At 47.2% G+C, this 27,604-nt stretch overlaps 2 protein-coding genes across 2 annotated transcripts; both read left to right on the top strand.

The window, feature by feature from the left end:
* Positions 1–727: 727 nt before the first annotated feature.
* On the top strand, positions 728–4,265 carry PtA15_1A469 (uncharacterized protein; the record flags this gene model as incomplete). Its single annotated transcript, XM_053165499.1, has 4 exons — positions 728–1,151; positions 1,238–2,467; positions 2,548–3,019; positions 3,104–4,265. The coding sequence occupies 4 exons, from the start codon at positions 728–730 to the stop codon at positions 4,263–4,265; spliced, it is 3,288 nt and encodes a 1,095-aa protein (XP_053016685.1).
* Positions 4,266–17,665: 13,400 nt separating this feature from the next.
* PtA15_1A468 (uncharacterized protein) lies at positions 17,666–21,069 on the top strand (the record flags this gene model as incomplete). The annotated part of the gene is made up of 4 exons (XM_053165498.1): positions 17,666–17,737; positions 17,873–18,386; positions 18,590–19,697; positions 19,794–21,069. 4 exons carry the CDS (start codon positions 17,666–17,668, stop codon positions 21,067–21,069), a joined length of 2,970 nt encoding a protein of 989 aa, XP_053016684.1.
* Between the last annotated feature and the right edge of the window lie 6,535 nt (positions 21,070–27,604).

The raw sequence follows: 27,604 nt of genomic DNA, 5'->3' as shown, positions 1-27,604 counted from the left end.
AGTGACACGTCAAGTGGGCTGATGACTAAAGCTGAAGCCCATGACTAAAAGATCTCAAGTGTTTGAGGATGGTCTGATTTTTACCTTGGATGATTCCCCACAAAGCAACCAGCTCGTACAGACCTTTGCCATTGGGCAAAGAAACATTACATATTTAACCAAATACATTCTCTGAGCTTTGCCCACATGACAGCAGGTGATGTGCTGTGAATGTGGATGTACCTAATCTGGATAGCTTGACTGACAGGCTGTACCAGGTTTTTTGCTTGAGCAGTGGGCACCCTGAAACATGAGCATACATAATCAGGCAATTAGGTCAGTTGTGACTGTCCACTCGTGGCCGTGCTGGTCCAGAGCAGCTTAACTCCTTCCGAGAGTACTAGAAATTTCCTCGTGAAAATCATATTTGGATGTGTTACAATTCAAGCTTGGTGGCGTGTTTTAGTGGCGGGCTCAGAGGCTCCATGGGGGACAGTCAGAACAAGGAAGGGCTGGATGACTGGCAGCCTTTAGAAGTTGTTTAGCAGGAAGAATGCATTCATGAGGATTGGAAAGGCTATTCTGCTTGAAGACTTCATGAGTCCGATGGGCCAGTATGACCCCACCCCAGCCTGCACGGCCACCACCCGCACAGCTATGCATCGCCCTCGGCCTGGCTACTCCGGCGTTTCGAGGAGTCGCTCGGAGGCAGCGCCCGAGACGAGTCGGGTCGAGCCTCGTCTGAGCCATGGCACTCCTCTCGACACGCCTGGGCGGCTGCTCCCCCCCCGCCAGACTCCCATGCCTGCTAGTGCTCCGGCGAAACGCGCTCGCTCCCGCCGGCTATAACAAGCGACTGCCTCCAAAGCTTGCTGCCCTGCCCACCCCCAGAGTTCCACGCCGCTCCTATCCTCCACTCGCCGTGCCCATGGAAATCCCCAGCAGACCCGCCAGCGAGCGCGCCAGCTCCCCCACCAGAAAACCCCCCCGCCCCATGCTTTCCGTCCGCCGTCGCTCGGCTTCCCTCGACTCCTCCGATCCCTCTGATCCCTCCAGCCCGAAGTCTTCCCGATACTCCTGCGCGGGCACAACGGCGGTCGATGTCCCCACACGCCAGCCATCCGCCACTGAGCACCCTCTCCGCCACGAACTACCAGGCTCCTCAACATCGGGTGCGCGAGTTTCTTCTATAAAAAAAAAAAAAAAAAACCCATGCGGTGAACCTAACACTCCCATCGATCGGTCTGTCTTCTCGCAGACGGCGGCAAGCCCAAAAAGACCTCCTACGCTTGGAGAAAGACTCTCTACGAGTACTTCAAGTCGGACGACGAAGGCATCCTAACGTCTGACGATGAGCACTGGCTAGGAAGCAACAAGCCCTATGCCGCAAAACAAGAACCCCCAAGCGGCAAGACCCGACTGCCCAAGGAACTTACGCCCCCAGTGGCAGACACTGAAGCAAGCCCGGACAGCGACTTCGAAGACCGATCAGACGATCAACCCAGCCCACCTCCGTCCCCCCACCTGACCCCCAGCAGTCCCATCCGGCCTTCCCCAGCCAGCCCGAAGTTCACGCCATCAGACTTCCCGGCCCTCTCGGCGAATCCACGACCGGTCTCCGTGTCGGACTCCTTAGCCTGCCAGCTCCCGGACGGCCCGTGGAAAAACCCCACCCGCAAGCCATCTGCGACCCAGTTCCCCGCCTTGAACTCGCCCGCCCGGCCGCCGCCGTCGCATCCTGCCACACGCTTCATCTGCAGCTTCAGCTCTGCCGTCGGCCGCGCCGCACACCAGCCGGACCCTTCCGCCGCTCTTGCCCAGGAGAAAGCCGCCAAGATAGCAGAAGCCGTCTGGCGCGAGGAAACACTCAAGGCCACGCTGCCTGCTTTCGAGCTTGACGACCCCGCCTGTGGTCCCCAGAAGATCATCCAGTGTCCCTCCGACCAGCACCCGATCTCCGAGCTGCCCCAGCTGATCAAGACGCTCTGCACCGACGGCATCTCGCTCCCCTGTGGCCGAGCCGAGCTCGAGGGCGGGCCGTATGTGGCGGTGGCCTTCGACATGGAATGGACGATCAGTCGGACCAGAGGGCACGAGAACCGCACCGCCGTTCTCCAGCTCGCCAGTCGCTCCCAGGTGCTCATCGTCCAGATCTCGCGCGAGCCCGGCTGGCGCACCCAGGGCATCATCCCTCCCTCCCTCCTCGACTTCCTCGTCAACCCGCAGATCGTCAAGATCGGCGTGGGCATCCGAAACGACGGCCTCAAGCTCATCCGCGACCACAAACTCGGGCCCAAGCCGTTCCTCAACAGCTTCCTCGAACTCAGTCGGCTCGTCAGGGCCCTCGGCCAGCCCGATTGCGCCTCCGGCTACTCCCGTCTCATCTCCCTCCAGCAGATCGTCGCCGATCACTTGAAGCTCTACCTCCCCAAACCCGACACTCGCACCAGCGACTGGACCAAACCTTTGAGCGACACCCAAATCCATTGTATGTGCTTTCACTCATCTCTGACAACGTGCCGACTCACTGACCCCCCATCCACTCCCCCCTCCTAAAAAAACAAACAGATGCAGCTTCGGATGTGATGGCTACGATCCGAGTGGCCATGCATTTGTTCAAACTATTCGAAGGGCGGATCAGGAGGACCGATTCCGGGCTGATGATCCTCCAATACATCGAATCTCTGGAGCCCACATACGACCGTTCGGCGCCCCCACCGCAGGCGCCCAAGCCGCCGACGCCAGTGGGACCATACTCATCCGTTGCCCAGCCGCCGCCTAAGCCCCGAGTGCTTGTCCTGACCCACCCCAAAGACGCCCCGAAACCCAAGGCGGCCGCCGCAGCACTCCCCAAAGCCAAATGGCCCGGCCCGGCACCCATCAAACGTAAGCAATGGCGCACTCTCGTTCCCGCCCAAGGCCCCCAGAGTGTTGAAGTCAAGAAGAAGTGGGTCGTCCAAGCTCCAACCTTTCTAGCTCCCGCTTTGGTCGGCTTAAAGACTAGAGTCTCTCCGGCTGTCCTGAAGTCCTGGCAACTCTGGTCAGTCATCTGTGCCCATCGGGAATCATTGGCAAAGACACCCTTCTCTCATGCGAATGCTAATATCTTCCTACTCGATCACAGGTATCATGAAGGACATGCGATCAACCAATGTGCAAAATTACTGGAAGTCAGTTCAGTCACATTTGCGACGAATTTAGGGAAGATGTTGGTCCATTTGAAGCTGAACGATCTGAGCCTGGATGAGTACTATGAGCGCTGGATCAGAGCCAGACGGGCCGACCCACAGGCGTTCCAAGAGCTGGGCGCGTCCATCAAGCGTCTCTGCGATGATGAGGACGTGAAGGAGACCACGATGACTGACTGCGCCGGCTGTAATGGGGCTGACCTGGCCGCTCCTGCTGTCGATCAAATCAGCCCAGATGCGGTCCAGACTCAAGAGCGCCCCGAAAGCCCGGGCAACAGGGCAGACCAGCCGGATCTTACAGGGGAGCAAATTATAAGCCGGGATGTGGACCAGGCCGAAGAGCCCTTGGAGAGGAATGAAGGCCCGGATGATCAAGGTCTTGAAGACTTGCCGGCGGCCCAGGAGCGCTCCGAAAGCTTGGGCACCAGGGGAGACCAGGCAGCGTCTGCAGACGAGCAAAGATGCCGTGATGGGGACCAGGCTCAAGAGCGCTCGGAGAGGAAGGAAGGCCTGGATGATCAAGGTCTTGAAGCCTCGCCGGCAGCCGCTGAGGCCGGCCTGCCGAACGTGTCTGGGCCCCAGACTCCGCCGGCGCCGTCCTCCAGCGAGCAGGCCGTGGACGGCGGCCCCGCGGGCGTGGAGCCGCCACCATCGGCGGCGAACACGCCGGCGGAACAGGCGTCTCCCGCCGGGAAGAACACGTCTCTGGTGGGTGCAAGTCTGGAGCCCGGGGAGAACGTGCAGGACGGCGGGCAGCCAGCCACCAGCTGGTTTGAGGAGAGCGAGAAGCTCGTCGCCGGCCACGTGCCACCCGCGTCCGACGCCACAGACGGGTCGGGGAAAGCCGCTGCCCCAGATGGAGGCGCGTGTGCAGGCGCGGAGAAGAAGGGGGAGGCGCAGATGAAGACCATGAACTTCGCGATCGACGATGGCCCCTTCCTCGCCCTGCCGGCCGAGCACTCGGCTTTCGACGCCGCCCAGCGCGCCCGTGTCCGCGCCTTCAACGCCGCCAAGGCCCAGCTCATCGACGCGTTCGTGTCCGGCTTCGGCCTCCCGAAGCGGCTCCGTACTTCTCCCAACTACTTCCAGTTCCGTTGAGCCTGGTGCCCTTGGCCCTCACACATGTCTTCCTCTTCCTTCCGCTCTTCACTTCCCTGCCCCGAGCCGCCGTTCGTTGATCGTCCTCCGCACGTCCTTCTTCTCTGGCCCTCGACGGACACGCCAGCCCGACATGCTCTGGAGCCCCGTCCCCGCCGAGAATCTGCATAGACCCCCCTCCCGAGTACATAGACTTCTATAGACGCACATCGCCTCGCCCGCTCTGCTTTGTTGTCTCGTGTTTTTCTTGTTCTGCATGCTGCGTCCCCATCGATGGAGGCCCCAACAGATTCAAAAATGGCCACTGGCTTGTGCACTGTGCCGGCGCTTTGTAGGAGTATGGATCCGAGGCTCTTGATGATGATGTCTCGAGTGCTGTAGGTTCCTGCTGATGGAAAGCTGTTCGAGCTGCCATGCAAGCATGTTGAGTCCATGGATGCGAGGGTCCAGAGTGTTTTAGGTTGCTGCCGATGGAAAGCTGGTCAAGCTACGATGGCCAGGATGGGTAAGATGGGGATGTGGGCTGCTCATGCCCAGTGCCAGCCACTGCAAACTTCTATTAGGACTGCAGGACTGCTGGGCTCATTGGAAATTGGGGAGAGGAGGTAATACTAAATATCAGGATCATTCACTACAAACATAATTTACTTTCTAAACTGTACCAGAGGCACTACTAACTGTGCAAGAGGCACTGTTTAGTGTGCCAGAGGCACTATGTACTAGCATAGTTGACCCAGCATTGTTAGTAGTAGGAAATAGGGGCTTGGAAAAACAACTCCCAAATATTGGGAAAACAACTCCCAAATTTGGATTTACATTGCCACAATCAATTCTTGACCAGCTCCAGACAGTGGCCTAGCCCCTTTTTTGGGAGTCGTTCTCCTAAAATGACTTTTCATTTGAGAGTTGTGGCTACTAGTTTATTATGTTTGTTTTGTTATCTGCCTGACCGCCATATTCATACCTTTTTTCCCATGAACTACATACATCAAAATTTGAGATCACAGAGCATCATGCATAAAAGGAAATACCTGAAAGTTTCTAGAAATAGTGTGCCATCAGACTCAGAGCATGAGATCTGAGGGATGCACAGCCAGAGGAATTGACTGCTAACCATACAGATTTTTTGTTACAGGCCCAAACATTATAAAACTTTCAAGAATATTTAATGATGTATATTATCTGTGCTATCAGATTATTAGCAATATGCTGTCATACTAACATGAGATATAAGGGGGGCATGATTGGCTTAGTGGGAAATTACCACTAACTGTATAGCTTTTTTTACACACCCAAACAGTCTAAAAATGTCAGAGATATTCTTATGTTGCTTATACTCTGTGCCATGAAAATTATGGCAATAGTGTGCCATCAGAACATGAAATATGAGGGCTGCATGTTGTGGTGGTTGAGTCTGGCGCGAGGCGCCAAAGTGTCCAACGGAGTTTCCGGGTGCAAGGTGCTGCGGGGCACAAGGGCTCTGCAGGTAGCTGGTGCGGCACAGGACCTTCAAACGGCGGAGGCGGAGCAGCGGAGTGCATATGCTAGGTGCGAAGCGTGCGGTTGAAGGCGGCGGAGCTGCGGTGTGCGGAGAGGAGCAGACTTGCTGAGTCCAGGCAGTCCAGCGCGGCGCAGTGATTGGGGGAAGCCGTGGCAGCTGACGCAGGCTATGTCAGTGGAAGCAGCTGGGGCGGAGGCGGCAAGTGGGATCCCAACACCAGAGGCTAGACAGGGGTGTGGATGATGGATGATCAGGAGTTTGGTGAATGTCTACGGCGAGCGGTGGAGGCGCAGATGACGATGTGGGAGCAGAGGCAGGCAGCTTGTGCGTGATGGGATGGGAGGAGGATTTCTATTTTATTTATTTATTTTTCTATTGGGTTCTGATATGCCGCGGAGCTTTCTCTTGGTTCAGTATCTACAGCGGAGCGGTGGAGATATGTCTATATAGAGGGGGGTGTTCCTTCCTGGAGATTCTGATTGGATTATGCTATCTTCTGCGGAATTTTTTTTTACTTTAATGATTCTTACTCTTTTTTTCTGTGGGATGTGTTTGCAGAGGTTCTTGATTGTGGTTTCTTGTGGGTATGTATCCTTCTTTTATGGCTATCACTTGCGTGTTTGTGGTGCTTTTGCGGTGTTTTACGGTGGCTTATCTTACTTTTGCAATGTATTACTATTGTTATTGTTTTGCTATAGACTTCTTTTCCTTCAGCGGAGTTCATTGCGTGCTTATGCTGGGCTGAGTTTAGAGTTACCTTGACTACTTGGGATTATCTTGTGTTGTGGTAGACGGAAAAGTGAAAAATCAAAAGTTTTTTCTCATACATATATTTACTCACCCTAGGCCTGAAGATACCACCAAACAGACCGCAGAAATGGATTTTATGGCCAATTTCACCCCTAGTCACCACTGGAAATGTCACTGGAACCCCGCTGGATTGGAAGTTACACCCTCTTTGACCCTCATGGACACGGCCAGCCCCAGTCATCAACCTGTCACACCCCTTGAGTCACCTTTCCCAGTTATACACATACTCAGCCCCAGCAAAACACATACTATTTTCTATCCTTCTTATCTCCACTGCATATGCAGGGGACCAACCCCATTTCTTCTGTACTTGACATGTCCCCGCTTCATTTATGCACCCCTTGCAGCTGCATGCAGTCTTCTGACCCCATTTCTGCACTCCTTGCATTAGTATGACATCATCTTTCATTTCTCACGCCAATTTTCGCCTGTATTTAGTATCTTCTGACACCACTTGTACACAGCCCACCAGCTAAAATCCCTCATCCAGGGTCCCCCTTGTAGCAAAAATCCCTGACATTTGTCTATATAAGGAGCTCTCCCCCCCAAGTATTTTTCCCTCAGTTCAGTACCCACCAGTTATACAGACATCACCCATCAGCCATTATCTTTATCATCATACTTTATATCATATAACATACCATATCATCCCTCTCATTCTGCAATAACCACTGAACTCACTCTCATATTCTCAACTCTCATCTTTCTTGGTTGACATATCACGTGCCTGTCACAAGTTACCCCGTTCTTGGTTCAACTCCCGACTGAGACATATACACTTCTCAGCCTAGGCACTCCTCTCAACTTTTTTATCACCCTCTTGAGGACCTGTGTTCAACCCCCACCGGAAACATCAAGTCAACTTTCACCCTTCCCACTCCTCATAAACTCCCTCATCTCTCACATACCTGTCATTGAACAACCTCATCTGGAACTAGACCAGACCTATCACTTGATTAAAACTTGCCAAGCTTAGCTTGGTGGGTCTTGTTATCTGATAGTATAGAAGGGCAGAGTTTGCACCTCCATCATCCCGTTCTCCATTCAGCAAAAGGGTTTCACAACCACTTTTGAGTCTTACATCATAGAAGAGGGTCTGCTCCGGTCATTTCATACTGGAGGACACCTTTCTTCTACCACAACGTTGGTCATCATGCATTACTGAATTCAAACCTCATGGCAACCCGGTCCTGTATCATTTTTAGTGTCTCAAAAGAACTGCCTGAATCTCTCCTTTCCAATGATCCAATTCTTACAGGTTTGTGTTGAAGTTTGCAGTTTTTACAGCGCTTTCTGTCCAGCCTTTGGCTCTAACAGTGGCGTATGCACCCCCAGTTGAACCTAACCCTAACAAAGTGGTACATGGGGGGTGTTACTTCTGGGGTGACATGTTACGTGTTGAATGGTGCATGTGTACATGTGTTACCTGGTGTGTGTACACAACACTGGGTTGCTACGCTAACCATAGCGGTTAGCGTAGCGTAGCGCAGCGCAAATGCACTATTTTTTAGCGTAGCGTTAGCGCAATTGCACGCATATGCGCTAACGCTATGCGCACGCGGTGCGCAGCTATTTTAGCTGATAGCGTAGCGTTAGCGCAGATGCGCGCAATTGCGCTAACGCTACACATTCAGGGCGCAAAAGAGCGCGCGCTACGCTGCGCTACAGCGCCTTTAGCGGGAAAAAAGGGCTTTTTTCCGCTAAAAGCGCTGTAGCGCAGCGCAGCGTAGCGTAGCGACTGTAGCGGCGCGCTAACGCTAACAAAGGATTGGCGCGCTGTTGGCGCCGCTGTAATTAGCGCAGCGTAGCGGCGCTAACAGCGCGCTAACACTATGCAAAATAGATGGGCGCTTTTTGCCGCTACGCTAACGCGTAGCGCTGAAATAGCGTAGCGACCCAGTGTTGGTGTACATGTTGTTTAAGGGTTACATGGTGTTTGTGCATGTCATGGGTGGTGCGTAAATGTCAGGGTGTAAACGGGTTGGGTTCAGGTTGAAAAACAGCGCCCAAAACCAACCCAACGTTTGGCGCGGGTCGGGTCAGGTTGGGGCAGATTTTCAAATATGCTGCCCAAACCCAACCCAATATCATACTTTTTTGGGTTGGGTCGCTTTGGGTCTTGGGTTGACCCAACCTATTTGGCACCAAAACCCCCCTACTTGACTGTTGGAGGCGCTTATGGTATTCAAAATTGCATATGTCACTATTTACATAAAATCATAAAACCAATTTTGGCTGGGAGATGTCAGCGTGCATAAAACTTCAAGTGACATCTCCCAGCCAAAATTGCAGTTTATGATTTTATGTAAAAAAATCTTATGCAATTTTGAATACCATAGCTATAGTTGGGTTGCAGGCCGACCCGATTAGGAAACAGGCTGCCCGGACCCGACCCAACGATTTTACAAGATGGGTTGGGTCAGGTTTGGGTCATGCCATTTTCTTTAAGAACATGCCGGAACCCAACCCAAAACCCAACGGGTCTTGGGTTGGTTTCAGGTCAGCCTGACCCATTTACACCCTGACGTAAATGTTACATGTTAGGCATGGATGACACTGCTTGTAAACTTTTTGCATGGGGCTTACATGGTGCGGGACATTCATGTGGGGTACTTGGGGCTTACATGTTGCGGGAACATCTTACCTAGGGGTTGTGTGTTGCAGAAACATGTTGTCAGCCACAGAGTACATGTCACAGTACCTTACACGTACCAAGTACCTGCAATTGTTCACATTACATATAGTACATTCCTTTTTACACCTTTATTACATATGTATATCATTTGATACAAGCTTAAGAATGTACTCCTGTTATACATTACATTACAGATAACCATAGTTAAATACAGTTACCATAATGTACTGTTGTTATGAGAGTTAAGTTACGTGCAACAGTAAGATTACAATACATTGTAATATTACTGTACACATGAAATACCCCAAGACAGGTATCACTCATTTATCCCCTGTTACGCCTCAGTCCCCATTTACATAATATATTGGTTATGATATAATTACATAAACAATACATGATGTAATCCAATTCAAAGAGCACTGAATGGAATCAATGATTGGTTATGATCAGCTAGTGTGCACAGCTACTGATCCAGGATCAGTACTGATCATTACACTGCCCTGATCATTTCCAATGTTGATCCTCATGAGGATCTGCTTCTCTTGAGCGCTTCCAGTTCCCCCCTGGTCCTGAAGCGCCTCCAAGCGCCTCATATTCCCTCCTGCTCTTTCCCCTCTATATAAACACGCCCCTCAGGACTGTTTATCCCTCAGAATATTATTATAGCAAGGTTTAACACATACATAGTTAAACAGTGCCTTCATTCTCACCCATCTTTCAATTCAGGAATAACATCAACTCTTGATTACCCTTATCTTTCTGTAGGTAAAACCACGAACCCAAGTTGAGTTATTCCTTGGATGCCTATTAACACCCTGTGTTGATCTGGATGCGCCTTAATTGAGCAAGCCTCTCAGTCAAGATTACTGATAGAGTGAAACGTTTTACAGGTCTTACCACAAACCCATTGGCCCATCCTTGGCATCTTACACCATCATCTTGATAGTAACAACCCTCTCAGACACGGTTAGTTACATACAGGCTGACACATGTTACATTAGGATTGTGTGATGTGGGTCCATGGGAACATGTTACATGTTGCACAAGCTTAATACATGGGTTACTTGTTGTAAATTTTACATGGGGTTACTTGTTCCTGAAATATTTGCATGGCATTTATCTGTTGCAGAAATATGTTTTACATGCCCCAGTCATCAACCTGTCACCCTTCCTGGGTATACACATACTCAGCCCCAGACAAACACATACTCTTTTCTATCCCTCTTATCTCCACTGCATATGCTAAGGACCAACCCCATTTCTTCTGTATTTGACATGTCCCCGCTTCAGTTATTCACCCCTTGCAGCTGCATGTAGTCTTCTGAACCCATTCCTGCACTCCTTGCATTAGCATGACATCATCTTTCATTTCTCACCCCACTTTTTGCCTGTATTTACTATCTTCTGAGTCATGAAACCACTTGTACACAGTCCATCAGCTAAAATCCCTCATCCAGGGTCCCCCTTGTAGCTAAAATCCCTCACATTTGTCTATATAAGGAGCTCTCTCCCCCAGTTGTTTTTCCCTCAGTTCAGTACCCACCAGTTATACAGATACCACCCATAGCCATCATCATCCTTACACTTTATGTCAACCCTTATAACATACCACATCATCCCTCATATCTGCAATAACCACTGAGCTCACTCTCATATTCTCATAGTCTCATATCTCTTGGGTGACATATCACCTGCCTGTCACAAGTTAACTGGTTCCTGCTTCAACTCCCAACTGAGACATATACCCTTCTCAGCCTAGGCACTCTTCTCAACGTTTTATATCACCCTCTTGAGGACCTGTGTTCAAACCCCACCAGAAAAATCAAGTCAACTTTTACCCTTTTCAATCATCATAAACCCTCACATCTTTCACATACCTGTCATTGAACACCTGCATCTGGAACCAGACCTATCACTTGATTAAAACTTGCCAAGCTTAGCTTGGTGGGTCTTGTTATCTGATAGTATAGAAGGGCAGAGTTTGCACCTCCATCATCCCCTTCTCCATTCAGCAAAAGGATTTCACAACAACTTTTGAGTCTCACAATGTGGGCCTGCCATTGGTGCCGTGGTGGGTATTGGGTTGACAACAAAGGGTTAGATCACCAAAAATGACCTCACCCAGGGTTGAAACCAAGTTCTCCTTCACCACCCCAAAAACCCCAGCATTGGAGCAGTGCTATGCCTTGATCAACTAGACACCATTTGTTTTGCATTGCTGGTTAGAGCAAACAAGTAACACTAATACCAATTTTGTGAGTCTTCTCATTGTGGAAGATCCTCCAATTCTTGAAGACCTCACATGTAATTTATTCTTTTGTGTAATTTATCTCCTGTGTAGCCTTTTCCCTTAGATGGAGAAAGGCACGGAACACTTGATTCAAAAACCTATTTTTTTCAATTCTTGACTGGCTTGACATTGGCTCAACCAAAGAATGAGGTTGGTCTACAAGGGAATGATCACCAAGGTGTTCCTTGCCTTTTTTCATTGTGGAACCAGCCAGTTGAAAGCATTGGCTTGCTCATTTGGGCAAGCCCTTCTATTTACTGGTTGGGAAAGCCCATGTGGATTCTGGACTGGCCCCACCTACAGAGGATGTTGGCCTGCTCCCCAGGGCCGGATTGTGTTACATTTCCCCTGACTCAAGCACAATTCCAAAGTGATGTGTTGGCAGGGTTGGCCTGACACATTGTTCAGATGGTTCAGACCAATAAATCTGACCCATTGCTGCAGTTGACCTGCACCTACTGTCAGATGCAAGGTGTACAGGTCTAGCCTGCCCTGTTTTAGACCCCACAGCACATCCAAGGAAACAAATTGGTGGTGTAGAATTAGATCTGCTCCCTAACAGGATCTGCTAGCCTATGATTGGTAGATATCACACAGGAGGATCCATGCAAATTTTCCCACAGCAAGCATGACATACAATCTCTCATCTCTCTTGGCCCAGAGCAGTAGCAACAAAGGGTAGTTATGTTACTCTACGTTATCCAACTTTTTTGGGTAACGTAACCACCCTTGTTACTAGGGGCTCCCCGTTACTTTACTAATAACAGTGTCATTTTAAGTCCCACGCTGTTGTATGCTTTATGGTTACCCATCTAGCCCATTTCAAAATTTCCTTTTTTTCTCATATGTACACTCTCAAATCAACCAATATGGCGGCACCACTGGATTCTACGGCCAAAACTACACAGGACACCATGAACAAACCCTCTGTATCACAAGTTACAACCCCTTCAAAACACCATACTCAGGGCATTTAATCCATTACATGAACCACACCTAACCAGGACCATGTAATCTGTTACATGGACCACCCTGACAGCTTGTCTACCCTTCACATATACCCTACCTCATCAGCTGAACTCATTAAATTGAGCTATGCACATGTCATGCAGTGTTATTAAGGTTGCGACCCAAACCCCAATGATCTGGCGCTACCCAATTGGATACCGGGTTGGGTTGGGTCACGGGTGCATTTCTAGCAGTCTGGTATCAAATTGGATACCTGGGTACGCAGGTGGAGGCACAGGGTAGACAAAAAAGTAGGCCAAAATTTCATTTTGTTATATCATTCAAGCCATAAATGCATGCAAAAAAAACAATATCAAAGAGAATCCACTTTGATGGCATTGATATCAATAAAATCCCGAGCAAGCCAGCTTTTCAAGCAGATCAGTGCCTCCAGATTGCTGGCAGTGAGGGCTTCAGGAGTGAGTTTGTGTGTTTTAATACGCGGATCAAGCAGCATCGAGCAGAGATAGACCGGTTTTTCCATAGCAGCGTAGAAATAACCCATCAGCTTATCAAGCATGTCTTTGGCTGCTGGAATGAGTCCCTCAGCGTCATACTGTGTACTCGCCTGTTTTGAGATTAGACCAAAACCCCAAGTTAGTAAAAGAAAGAGCAATGAAGTTGGAACTTGAAATCAACTGTCAAAAGGCTTACCTCATGGAGCCTTTGTATTAAACAGATGTATACCGGTGCTCCAAAGACAAGTGAGGTGGTTTTATCAAGCGAGACCGTTTCTGTCGCTTCATTGAGAGGTTCCAAGAAATTGCAAATCTGTTGGACTGTCTTCCATTTGCTGGTAGGGAGGTCATATTCTTTGTTCAAGTTGTTTGTTTTGCAAAAGATTTTTATGCAATCGCAAAGTTTCAATGCCCTTTCAAGCATGGAAAAAGTTGAATTCCATTGAGTGGAAACATCTTGAATCATCGAGAGTTTTTTTCCGATGATACCTTTGACAATTCCGTCAAAGGCTGCTGACTTTTGTGGCGAGCGCTTCGGAAAGGTTGCAAAGCCACCAATGCGTGAGACAATACTAGAGAATTCATCTGGAGATGGTCAATCGTTTAGAATCCCCAACATACTCGCAGGTGGCGCTGGTGGTGGTTTGGAAAAAGCTTTTATTCCAGCTTGAGCGGCAAGATTGATCACATGGGCCATACAACCAAGCATGTGTTCCTTTGAGTTGAAAGAGATTGCCGTGTCCAAATGGGTCCCCATAGTCCCGTTGTTTGACGTGTTATTGGCTGTGATACAGAAGATCTTATCAGATATGCCAAAAGCCTAAGTACATTGACTAGGTGACTTCCATTGCCAAGGTGAATCCAAGCGTGGCTGCCTTTGACTGGTACCGCAGCTAAGACCATTGACTTGAGTAAAAAGTCTTTGGTGATCCAGTGCGCAGTAACTCCAAGTATAGATAAGTTGCTAGGAGACGTCCAAGTGTCACATGTCAGACTTTTTCTAGAGTCGAGTTTGTGGAATTGCTGTTGGATAACTTGTTGTCCTTGCGCAAAATATTTCCGTATGAAGGCAGCAAGAATATCTTTTCTGCATAGAAATCGGGTTGTTTCTGGATTGGCAAGTCGAAGAATTTCTCTAAAGTCTTCATTGTCAATGTCGTGGAATGGGATGTTGCAGTTAATGAAAAAGCAAGCAACAGCAGAGGTCAAGGATTCACAATCAAGCTTTTTGGGTACTTTCCCCTTCTGTAAGAACTTGGTGATTGCAACCGCATTTGACTTTCCTTTGCATATACGATGAACGCGGTCCAAGTGATTTGCCATACTTTTTGTCAATCCTTTCCTGTCAACTGCAAGTTTTACAAGGCACGCATTACCGCTGCCAGGATTCTTGTTGACCTGAAAAACATTGTGACAAACGCCTTGTCTTGAAATACTGCCAGACCCAGCTTTTCTTGCTGGTATCTTGAGTCTTTGCAGGAGCTGTGATTTGTTTGATATCTGAGTTGAGTCTGAGTCAGAGCTGGTTTCCACTTCTTCAACAGGGCGTTTTGCAGGCATTGGACGAGAGAAATTGTGTGGTGGGTGGTCCAGGGATGATCAGGGATCCCACATTCACGTCAAGTAGCGCAAATTCCAAAAAAAGCAAGAGATCTGACGGATACCTGGCATCAGAGCCAGATATGCCGGGTTTGGATCTCGGGAGAGCCGTACCCAAACCCGGAGGCCCGGGTTGCAACCTTAAGTGTTATGCACACTTGATGCAGGCTTTGCAGGTGCATGTAGACTAGTGTAATAGGGGCTACAGTCTGACAGTTGACAGATGGCATCATGCAGGATCATGCAGGTGTCAAGATAGCAAAAACCCCTCATGCAGCTTGCAGATGACATCATTTGACAGGCCAGGCCAGCAAAAACATCTCACCTCCTATCTCTCACTAGATGAATTCCCTCATATGACATCATGACCTCATGTGACCTGTCAACCACCAGCCAGAATACCTCATTGTAGCCTTCAGGGCAGCCCTCATTCTCTTGTTCCCCTGGAGCTAAAATGTCTCACTCTTGTCTATTTAAGGAGGCTCTCTTCCCCCCAATTGTAATTTCCCTCAGCAAACTACTTGCACTCAGCTTACCCCATAACAGTACAATACTTGCTCACTCTACAGTATTAGCCCCACTCTGTATTGTGGTTTTACACCCTTACATACATTAGAAACACTTACACATCAGCTACATCACCATAACCCTTAAGCCACCTGCTCAAAGTAGGCTATCTTTTGATACACCTCTACTATCACTACATAAACCTTCCAATCTAAGATTGGGGGGCTTGTTTTAGTGTCTAGTGACCCATGAAAGGCAGAGGTTCCCTCACACATCCCTTTCTACACTCAGCAAAAGGTTCTCAGGAACACTTTTGAGCTTTACAATGCCTAACGTAATGGGCCTCAAAAAAGTGGCCTGTTATTGCGTTATCCGCTGGATAATGCAAAAAAAGACCAATTAAGGCTGTTTTTGCCTTGATATTTGCTTGATATCAGCTGCTAACGCAAAAAAAGACCATTTAAGGCTGTTTTTGCCTTGATATTTGCTTGATATCAGCTGCTAACGCAAACAAAGACCATTTAAGGCTGTTTTTGCCTTGATATTTGCTTGTTATCAGGGGCCATGCATGCCCCAATTGAATAACGTAAGTAACATAAACATAAGGGCCTTCCTGTGGTGCAATAACATGATTGCACCAACATTACGCGTAACACATAGATAACGGCAAAAATTCTGTTACATTACCGTTATCTATGTGTTATGCGTAGCGTAACTAACCTTTGTTGGCAGTAGCTCAGGTCCAGAACACCAAAGCGGTGCAACAGCCAGGCCAGGGGGTTTCACAATTGAAATTTACAAAACTTTGGGACACATTTTAAGGTGTTTATAACCATTTTTTTAAAAAATTGATCAATTGCACTGATTGATCAGTATCACCTACTGCTGTGCATTTTCCCAAAATTTTAAAATTTTGTTCATAAAGGCCTTAAATTTTACTTTAAAGTTTAGTAAAACTCAATTGTGAACCCCCCTAATAGGTAGGCCACTCAAGCAAGGCTTGGGTCCCAGGAATCTCTCCATGTGCCCCTAGCCTTTCTGCTCATCACATCATCTCGCAGGAAGTTCTCCTTTCACTTGAGTTCTTTTTTACTCAATTAGGCAGGGGGCTTGGGCTTGGCACCTCATCCACCACACTGCCAGCATAATTGGCTGGGTTGAGGTTATCCCAGTTAAACTGGGATGAACTCAACCAATTTAAACTGGGATGAACTCAACCAATTTAAACTTGGTTGATATCAACTGATGAAACCTAAATGCAAGGTACCCCTTGGGTTTATATTTCATTGGATGAGATCAACCCATTCTAAATTGGTTGAGTACATCCCAGTTAAACTGGGATGACTTCATCTCAGCCAAATTTGCTGGCAGTGCCACTCCTTGAGCTACCAGTTTCAGTGTCTACTTGGGGAAAACATCTTTTCCTCATCTCAGTGAGGGCAAAAACTGAAAACAGTTTTTGCTGGAGAGACATTTTCTCCCCTTTGACCCACACACAGCAAGGCATATGTGAGACAGAAGGGCTTCCCCCATGCCAAGGAAGGTAGAGCCCTTTGAGCCTTCTAGCTGTTTCAGGCTCAGGAACCTCACAGAAGAGGTGCTGAGTGCACAAACTGCTACGGCATGATACATGCTGTGCTACTGCAGCTGTTCTGTCCAACTCAGCATAGGCCCTGGTGGTAGAATGGATGTTATTTATCTGTTGAGGGAATATGCTTCACAGGGGTTACATGTTGTGTAATAATGTTATCCGGGGGTGGAGGTCCCCCTGAAAAGGGCCTTTTGGGCAGTGACTCCCATTGATCCAACAAAACAATATTAAAATTGGTAGCAATGACTCCCAAATCAAAAACAGATTTAGGAGAACAACTCCCAAAGTTGGTCCAGGCAACGTAACACAGCTTTTGGGAGTTGTTTCCCCAATATTTGGGAGTCTTTTCCCAATATTTGGGAGTCTTTTCCCAATATTTGGGAGTCTTTTCCCAATATTTGGGAGTCATTTTTTGAAGCCTCAGGAAATATGACCAAAACCCCCCGCCGCCTCATAAATCAATGACTTCCCGTGGGCTGAAAAGCCAGATCTGTCAGGCCAGGTTAAACCTTACTGGCTGGTGAGAACTTGATCTCAATCACTTATCACCAGCAAGTGAGGTTTAGATCTGTGAAATTTTAGTCTGTACGGGGGGCGTAGATCCTACGGGAAGTCTTCCAATATCATCTGTTGGTGCGTTACTCATACTGCCTAGCAGCTGCACGTATAGAATTTAAGGATAGGGATTAGCTTTTTGCCGGTTATAAGAGTACCCTGGAAGCTATTAGGCAGATTCTACATACACAGATGGGGCTTTTCTACTCACATGATCAGCGCCTCCTGCATATACTCTGGAGGCCATGTCGGAGACTATTCTGGGTGCGGAGTTTTGGGTTTTGGCATCGCAACCGCTTTCGTCAATCAAAGCTCCGCGGCGCGGTGGGGACACTCCATATTGATCCTGTCGGGACAATTCCGCTTGGGGAGGGACTTTCGAATTCCCTACCACCACTTTCCTCAACTCAGCAAACCATAGGACATCCCCTCCCATTGGCCCAACTATGGCACCAACTACAACTCTCAAGACCAACAACGTTAAGACCGAAACTGATGACGATGATGAATGGCAAGAAGTAAGCCCTTGCTGTTTCCCGTTTTCTATCCCCCTCACCATCCTTATTCATTTCACCTGCTGTTTTTTTTCTGGACAATTATGATGATAACAACATGGTGGAACTAGTTCGCTGAAATGAATGTATCTAATCCAGATGCCAGTCATCCGACCAGACGATTCAGCATACGATGATGAAGACAAGAAGAAATTCAGATATATTCCACCGAAGCGTGCAACCGCAAGTAGTCCGGAACGAGAGACCGTACCATCATCAAATGCGATTGGAAAACTACTTGATCTATCAGAGGCTGCTGCATCCAGAGGAGAAGACTGGCGAGAGAAATCAAAAAATCTAGAAGAATCGAAATATACTAGGCTAGGACTTGACGATGATCCAGATGAAGACAATTTGAATAAGAAGACTCAATACCTATTCGACTATGACCATGACATGACTGCACTCAATCAACTCCAAGCCACCAAGAATTTATTGAACGAAGCTCAGAGGATCGCTTATGTCGGGATGTGCAGCTTGGTGATGAAGGAGATGCTGGATTCCTTGAAACGAGGCGGTCATAACGAAGTCACTCCAGCGGTTGAAAGTATGAAACGATGGAGTTCACATATCATAGATCAGCTTTGTAAGCATATGGACATCGAAAGCCGTGGTACGTATTCAACTAATCTTCCAACTGTTTGTTGACTTCAATCTTCAAGCCAACATGTGTCCCAGAACCCTAGCTTATTGGATCTTCTATTATTTTTGTTTTCTTCTTGTTCAACTTCACTGTGCGACTTCCAATTGATCACATCTGCCTGCTCGCCATCCTTCCAAATACATCAAACTATATTCATCATCCACTATTTTAAGAGCGCCAGATGATTCAGCAGCTGGCTGAACATGGAGTTTTGGCCGAAGATATAGTCGAATGTTTGATCACCACACATACAGTCAAAAATCCTAATTATGATCCAGATGCATCTGATTCAAACACGTCCGATGGATCAGAAAGAAAATCATTCGAACACTCATCAAGCCAATCTGTTAGTGACGACGCCTCTCTCAGATCGCGTTCTAGTATGGAGAATGCCTGGACTAACAAGAACGAGAACACCAACCCATTTGGCTCCTCTGATAGCGATGGCTTCCGGACTTCATTTCAGTCAGGTGGTGAACCATTCGCAAGTGATCCCGCAAGCTCCAACATACCTTGGGCCTCAGGCTCTGAATCTTCCAGTCTTCCTAAATCTGATCCACCTCCTGAACCCGTGAAAGAAGAAGTGGATGATTCAGAAACGCCCAAACCTTCGAAGAATTCCTTCCCTCCTCATTCTGAGCCTCCCAACCGAGAAGAACAACCCACTCCGGAACCCGATGAGCTACCCAACACGTTGCCCGGCATTTCGAAAACGATTTCTGCCTCGGATGAAATGATGACTCTAGATATTCGGTGGACGGTACTATGTGACTTGTTTCTAGTTTTGATTGTGGATAGTATCTATGATGCTCGATCGAGGGTGTTTTTAGGAAGATGTGCGCATAAACTACGTCTTTCGTGGATGGATGTCGTCCTGTTTGAGCGTCGGTTGACAGAAGCGCTCGAAGTGGAAGAAGATGTGAGGAAAGAAAACAATGCTGAGGTAATTCAAGAACACGATCGGAAATCGAAAAGGAAACGATTGGTCATGATGGGCGCGGCTACGATCGGCGGTGGTTTGGTTATTGGTCTCAGTGCGGGTTTATTGGCACCCGTCATTGGCGCTGGCTTGGCCGCTGGATTTACAACCATCGGAATTGGTGGCACCTCTGGATTCCTCGCCGGAGCTGGTGGTGCTGCTGTCATCACGACTGCCGGAACTGTCACGGGGATGAATATTGCTGGAAGGGGGATGGGTAAACGCACTCAGTCGGTAACAACATTCAAGATCCTTCCATTGCATAACAATCGCCGAGTAAACGTCTTTTTAACTCTGCCAGGGTGAGTGAACTATCCTTGACAACCTTCCTTTCTGTTGAGTTTCTCTTTTGCGTGCTTACCGATTTTATTTTCTTCTAATCTGGGCGCTACAACTAGATTTATGGAAGGTGCGAATGACGACGTTCGACTGCCGTTCAGCGTGATGGATCAATCTATGGGAGATGTGTTTTCGATTCTGTGGGAGCCAGAGATGATGGGAGAAACAGGAAACATCCTCAAGATTTTAACCTCTGAAGTCTTGACTCAGGTGGGACAACAAGTCTTACAAGCGACCGTATTGACGGCGTTAATGAGTGCATTGCAATGGCCCTTGATGCTCACGAAACTCGGTTATCTGATTGATAATCCTTGGTCTAATGCTCTCGCTCGAGCCCGAGCGGCTGGAATATTGCTAGCTGATATCTTAATCAAGCGTCACGTCGGTATCCGGCCAGTGAGTTTGATCGGATTCTCACTGGGTGCTCGGGCGATCTTCTATGCGTTGGTTGAATTGGCTCGTCAGAAGGCCTACGGAATAGTTCAGGAAGTCTACCTTCTAGGGGCAACAGTGACTGCGCCCGCAAAAACCTGGCGCGAGATTCGAGGTGTCGTCGCTGGTCGGTTCGTCAATGGGTACTGCCAAAATGACTGGATCCTCGGATATCTATATCGAGCTACAACGGGAGGTATCCAGACCGTGGCTGGGCTAAGTCCAGTCACATCAGTGCCTGATATGGAGAACGTCAACTTGACCGGAATCGTGGTCGGACACATGAGTTATCGAGCCCAGATGCCAGTGGTCTTGGCAGAGCTGGGATTTAAAGTGACAGCCGATCACTTCGACGAGCCGGACGCGATGGAGGAAGATGAGGCCCCTGAAGAGGAACCGTCGGCGCTGAAGACGATGAAAGAAGCTGAAGAGAAGAAGCGGATGATCTTCAACTTTACCAAAAAGCTGAAGAACGTACGACCGACCTCTCTAGTCCTCCAGAAGACTCACTCAATCTCTGGATCTGTACCTGCTCGCAGGGACGACGATCATCCACCCCGCGAACCCCAATCACACGCTCGCTCTGCATCATCTGCTTCCACATCTCGAATACCGGCCTCTGATCAAAAAGCCAGTCTCGATTCTTCCCCCTCTCTTTCATCTGATACGTCTTCCAATCAAGCTCAACAGGCCAATCAACCCAATACGTTTGATCTATCAGCCATCCGTTCAGAGATCGCTAAATTTACAGCCACTCATTCCCCACAAGATAAACCTCATCAACCGGCTTCCCCCAACCGCCAGTCATCCATGCCCACAAACTCTTCTTCTTGGAATCATCCTGACTCCAAATCTTCCGCTGCTACTCCTTGGACAGAACCTAATGATCCCTGGAGAACTTGAATCTCCTTTTTCTCATCCATTCTTTTCAGCTGCTTTGTCGTACTATTTTGTTTCTATGCATCCAAAGCTGACATGTCTTAATTTTTTTAATTTTCTATTTTCCTTATTTTGTTTGTTTGTAAAGTAACCAATCAATCAATGAGCCCATTTGGAGATAACTTCATGCCAACATCCTCCTTTTTAGTCGTAAGCCCCTAGCTTAACAAAGCCACTCAAACGGAGGTTCGGGGGACCCGCGCCGAGCGTTCTCCATAGGAGAGGCTTGTGAGATATCTCTCACTTCAAGCCGGAGGAGAAAGTATCTGCTACACAAAAAGCCAAAACTGACAAAAGCAAACTGAATAGACATAATTGTAGGTTCTGTCCTTGGGAGAAATTTGAGCCACTCGTCTTGTAGCTGGAAAAATTATTGCCAGAGTCACAAACTGATGGATCCCCATTGGGAACACTTCAATTTTTGGAAACATTATTGAAGGTCAATCAATGATGATAGAGATAAATTTGAGCAGATCAAATTGTAGGGAAGGTGATGTAGCATATGGTATATTTGGTTCAGTTGCATGGAGATGCCAGGGGAGGAGTTATAAAAAAAATTAAAAGCCTCCCAGCCAAAAGACCTTCCTGCTCCTGCTTAAAAGTTACAATTATACACAAGTCCCTCCCTGTGGGAGGGGTAGCTTTGCCACCAGCCACAGAAAGCCTGCCATTAGGGGGGAATTGTGTTAAGTGAGTGTAAGCCCCACTTGCACCTGCACACTTTGTGGTGCTTGTGCAACAATGTCTATTACATTAAATGTAATCAGCACCACTAAAAATATAGTGTAGCATTTGCCACTAATGATCTAGGGTGTTTAGTTTTACCATGATACAAACCTGTTAAGACCAACAGCCCACTAAGGCAAAATTACAGCTAATTAGTGGCCTGCTACACTAAATTAGTTTTGATTTGTAGTTGAAATTGCACTTTCCCCCCAGTTTCTGTTAGCTGTAATTGCTATAGAATGTGCACTACATTTTAGTTTAGCCTAGCGGTGCCAAAAGACTGCTAAATTATGGTATTACACATTAAAAGTAGTGTATTAGATACATTCTTGGCTCGCAGGCTTTGTTAAGTGTGGCCCCAGATGCACTTTTTGCCATGTGGGGTCACAGTGGCACCACAGAAGCACTGGCCCCAGACTTGCCCCATAGTGAAATCTCAACCAATTGTTCTTTTGACATCCCCTCCCCAACCAATCAGGCTTAGCAGGTATGTATGTCTCAATCTTTGCATCATGCAAGTCTAGTTTCATTGTACCAGCTGACTAGATTGCAAAACTCTCTTAATCACTGTTTTTTCAGTCAACCCATTGTGGTTCCCAGTTTATCTGGATCAGTTTTTGTGATCAGTTTGCATAGCATGTATGATGTATGTTACAATCAATAGATTATGCAACTAGATTCATATATAAAATAAATGGAACAAGTGAGAGTTATCTTTCCAGTTAGATTCTTGTAACCACAATTGATAACAAGCTACAATTGTAAAGCTATCCAAATCTCTACCTGAGAGCAGTCCAAGACTGCTACAACTGGGAGTAAAGATTCTGCTTCCGGGCTTATGGATGATGTGAAGTGTGAGAAAGGATGTGAGTGATTGATATTTGAGAATATCTATAACACAACAAGCTCTCAATCAGTTTTTCCTCTTGATCTTAATTTGCTTTTCTATCCTCTTTAGGCTTACCAATGCCAGACAAGCATTATTGTATCAGCTTATTTTTGTCCTGGCAGTACGGCTGAAGAGAAACCTGATTGCTGGGTTTGCTCTCTGTAATTCTGTCTAGGAGCAAGTCCAAGGATATTTTGGGACTGAGTTGTGCAGCAAGGTTTCTGTGATGGAACATGAACAGATCAGTTTATCTGTCAGTTCAGATCTTCTTGCCTCTAGCACATACTCTGGTCTTTTGTTTCTTGTTTTTCCTAAACCTTGCGCGTTGACCTTATTGGGTCTTGCTTCTGCTACCAAGCAAGAGTTACACTTGTCAGCTGGGGTCTTTGGTTTAAGTCTGGGTCTGAGGGTCTGGACTGTGGAAAGTGCTTGCCTTTCTTCACAGCTGGATTTAACCGCGCAAGCTTTTGCCGCGGGCTTGGGTTCTGGATTTAACCGCACAAGCTTTTGCCGCGGGTCTGGGTGGGCTGGATTTAACCGCGCAAGCTTTTGCCGCGGGTCTGGGTGGGCTGGATTTAACCACACAAGATTTTGCTGCGGGTCTGGGTGGTCTGGGTTGTTTTGGTCTGTATTCCTACAATATACCACCAGGAAAAAAAATTAGTCACTTGATGGCAAGTGACATGATGCAGCTTGATTTTCAGCTCCAACACTGCTCCAATGCTGTTCCTCTCCACCAGCACATCTAGGGCTCACATGACAGGTGTCAGGATCAAAGCACTCAATGTGACAAAACCAGATGATGCTCAGCTTTGGCCCTGGCCCAGCTGATGCTCAGCTTTTACCCTGGCTCAGCTGATGCTCAGCTTTTACCCTGGCTCAGCTGATGCTCAGTTTTTGCCCTGGCCCAGCTGATGCTCAGCTTTGGCACTGGCCACCTGATGATCATCTTTGGCCCTGGAACAATACTCAGCAAGCTGAGCATCAGCTGGGACAGGAATAGGAAAAGGCTGAGCAAGGACAGGTACAAAGCTGAGCATCAGCTGCACCAGGACTAGTACAAAGCTGAGCATCACCTGGGCTAGGACTGGTCAAAATACTTTATTCCAATTCTGAGAGTGAGCTGCGTGAAAAAGCTGAGTATGAGCTGGGCAAAAAAGCTGAGTATGAGCTGGGTACCAAAGCTGAGTATCAGCTGGACAGAACTGAGGATCAGTTGGGCTCATCAAAAACTGAACAGGACCTCCTTGGTAAATTTTGGAAGGTGAGGAGATGGTTGGGAGTTTGGGATAGATAGTGGATAGATATTGGATAGATGGTGGGTAGCTGGCTGCAGCTGGTGTGATGTCACTTGATAAAACTGACTATTTTATTTTCCTGGTGTACACTGTTAAAACAATCTGACCAAATTGTTCCATTGATCTCCTGAACAGACTGAAAAGGGAAAACTCAATTGAATATTATAATTTTGACTCCCTGCACGCAGATCAAGGAGGTATGTCTCAAATAATGGAATGTGTAACAATTTTCTTTTTCTCACCCAACCAATCTCAACATTTCTTTAGACTTTCCCCCCAAATATTTTCAGTGTTAATTACCAGATATCCTTTATGGGATAGCCAAGATACCATGTAACACCAAGGTCCACTCAGTTGCAGGAGTGTGCCAAAGAACACTCTGTTTGTAGGAGTGTGCCAAGGCACACTCTGTTTGTAGAAGTGTGCCAAAGCACAATCTGTTTGTAAAAGCGTGCCAAAGCACACTCTGTTTGTAGGAGCGTGCCAAAGCACACTCTGTTTGTAGGAGTGTGCCAAAGCACACTCTGTTCTTAGGAGTGTGCCAAAGCACACTCTGTTCTTAGGAGTGTGCCAAAGCACACTCTGTTCTTAGGAGTGTGCCAAAGCACACTCTGTTCTTAGGAGTGTGCCAAAGCACACTCTGTTCTTAGGAGTGTGCCAAAGCACACTCTGTTTGTAGGAGTTTTCCAAAGCACACTCTGTTTGTAGGAGTGTGCCAAATCAGACTCTGTTCCTAGGAGTGTGGTTATGGAAATTTGGAGGGCTTAGACTGCCTGTGGGGGGGTTGGGCTGGGTCTGTTTTGCCAAAATTTTTGCCTGACCCAAACCTGTTCATGTGTTGGGCTGCCCATGGCTGCCTGCAGTCCGCCAATGGGCCCCAGCCAAAACAGGGCATAGCACATCAAATTGAATCAATTTTAGTATTTGTATTTAAATTTTATTTAAGTTGATAAATTCTAGGGCATATTTTTGTGCAAATATTTAAATCAAATTGAACATTTGAGCAACTTGACACCCAGAGCGAAAACTCTGGCTGGAGTGTCCAAAAGAAATTTGGGCAAAATTGTACAGTGTATGGGCCAGGAGTATCTTATTGTTGGGTTTTCATTTTCCCTCTGCCTCATTTTCCGTGACTGTCACTCTATCCTATCCTATGCTCGCTCTTCACTTGTAGTTTCTCTGGTCATACTATCTTGTCTTCTCAGCCAAGTGACATCAATCCCTGCCTGTATTTGCCTGCTAGTTTTCTATATGTCTCCCTCGTGTGCGTGCTCTGTTTGTGATAGCTTGTATGTCACCTTTCTCTTCTCCTGAGATTCCATCAGGTTCCTTTCCTTTCTATTCATTTTCTTTTCATATTCATTTTTGCATCAACCACATGTCAGCCCTGTGTATCTAGTCTATTTAGTCTAGCCTAGCACAGAGCAATAACATCATTGGTTCTTCTTCTTCATTATCCGCGCCTCCTATCCGAGCCGATCCGGTGAGCTCTCATCCCCTCACTGCCCCTTCTCGAGCCCAAAGGCTCATCTCTGTGCTTTCTTTGTGTGGCGGTATTCATTCTAAATCCCTTCACTTATTCATGAAATAGCTGGTACACAATCCTCTTGATGACTGGCACAGAACGGTCACTGAGAGGGTACACAATCCTCTCATGTGTACCCTCTCAATGACTGACGCAGACCATTTGCTGAGAGGGCACACAGCCCTCTTGATGACCAGTTATTGAGTGTGTATTTATCTACACTACCCTCAAAGACAGCAAGCAGCTATTTATCAAGGGTGAAAATTGGGGGGGGGGGGGTACCCATGCTTACGTTGGAAGCACCACTGGTACCCGCCAGCAGGTGCCATGCCCAAGTCTGGGTGCCCAAAATTGGAAATATTGATGGGGGTTACCTGGACCCATTGCAGGTACCTGGTTCCAGATGGCCATCTCAAGCTATGAAACAAGAAAAATTGATGGCATTATTGTCAGCAAGCCAGCGTAGCTGGCCTAAAGTCTGCCTTTTCTACTCTTTTATACCTAAATTCCTTTATATCTTTTTCATCGCAATAGTTGTCAATGTTTTTAATTCAGATTCTGTTTCCTCATGCAATTTTAACCCTAGTTACAACTTAGCAATTCTTTGTAACTATACTCCTTCTTAGAGTTCTTGAGTTGTGGCACGCATGGGCAGTTGTGACGTGGCAGGGCTACCAGGCACACCTGCAACCAATTGTACATATGCAATTATGTAAGCAAACTATGAAAATTAAGTCAGGATCCCCCATGCATCAGGAGGATCCACAGACTTCATCACACCAGAACCACACCCCAAAGACACACTCAGGAATAGGATCACTAAACAGAGGCCACTTCACTCCCAGTATCACCACAGAATATTGACAGTAAGTACCCTCTTTCACTGAACTTTTATATCTCAAAGTGAACTCTTTTGCTCTTGACTTATCTCTCCCTGTTTCTCTTTTACTCTTTGAACCTCAAAGATCTACAGGTTATCTCTTTTTAAGACCTTAAAAACCAGAGCAGAGTAGTCACCCTACTTCTGATTCCCACCACCATTTCCTTGGTGTTAGTGGAGCCTTTTGCAATCATTCAGCACAGTTTTCAGCCTGCTTTTCCAGCTATAGCTTGGCCCATATCAAATCATAACATAAAAGATCTCTTTCCTCTTTCTGTTCCTCTCTACTGCTTGTAAGCTTTTCCCAACATGAAATTCAATTACCTCCTATCAACCCCAGAAAGCTCGCCTCTGAAGAAAGTGACAATTTTTATGCCCACACCAAGGATCCAAAAAAAATCTGTCTCTTTGATCATGGCCTTGTCGCTGTGTAGAACAAGGAAATCAAACACTAAGATGAAAAACCTCACCAAGAAATCATTGCCAACATGGATTTCACAAATCTCCAGGAAATGGATGCTAAACAGCTTGCAGACACTGTATTCCTATGTGACTTCCTCAAAACATCCAAGAAATGAATCAAATTGGTCAATTATAATGGCTGAACATGTGAGGGTTGGGTTGGCAGACAGCAATGACTCACCTTGAAATTGCGGGGCATTACCAATTGTGCTAAGCTAGGTGTGCCCTCCTCCACAGAGGCTTTGTTAAGCTAAATCAATTTCACTTACACCCAGCTTGATAGGGACTTTCAACCCTTGACCCTGCAGCGGCTGTGGTTTTGGGACCCGCAGGCCCTATGTGGTATAGGGCCCACTGTGTAGATGCTTTGAAATTTTGCAATGACTAACACCTCCAAGGCTTCAGGCCACTCAAATTTAACGTTAAGTAAAGCTTTCCTCATTTACAAATACATTCTCTCTATTTCTGATCCAATAAATTTCATATCCATTTCTATTTCGTGTGTCTCTAGTCTACTCTAGCCTAACAAGTTGATGGATCCCAAATACAAGAGAACATTTATTCTTCACCTCAGAAAGCTCCTAACACGTTTAAGAGGAAATGAAACAAGCAATAAGTTAATCACATAATCCTTCTGGCTCAACGTTTGGCTTTTTGACTTCAAGAACAATTCACGTTGAAATCCGCGGATCGACTTGCTGCAAAGGCATGACTGCACT

This window comes from Puccinia triticina, chromosome 1A (assembly GCF_026914185.1).
Source record: "Puccinia triticina chromosome 1A, complete sequence".
Taxonomy (NCBI): domain Eukaryota; kingdom Fungi; phylum Basidiomycota; class Pucciniomycetes; order Pucciniales; family Pucciniaceae; genus Puccinia; species Puccinia triticina.
The sequence above is the reverse complement of the archived record's forward strand: the minus strand, read 5'-3'. Positions and strand labels throughout refer to the sequence as shown.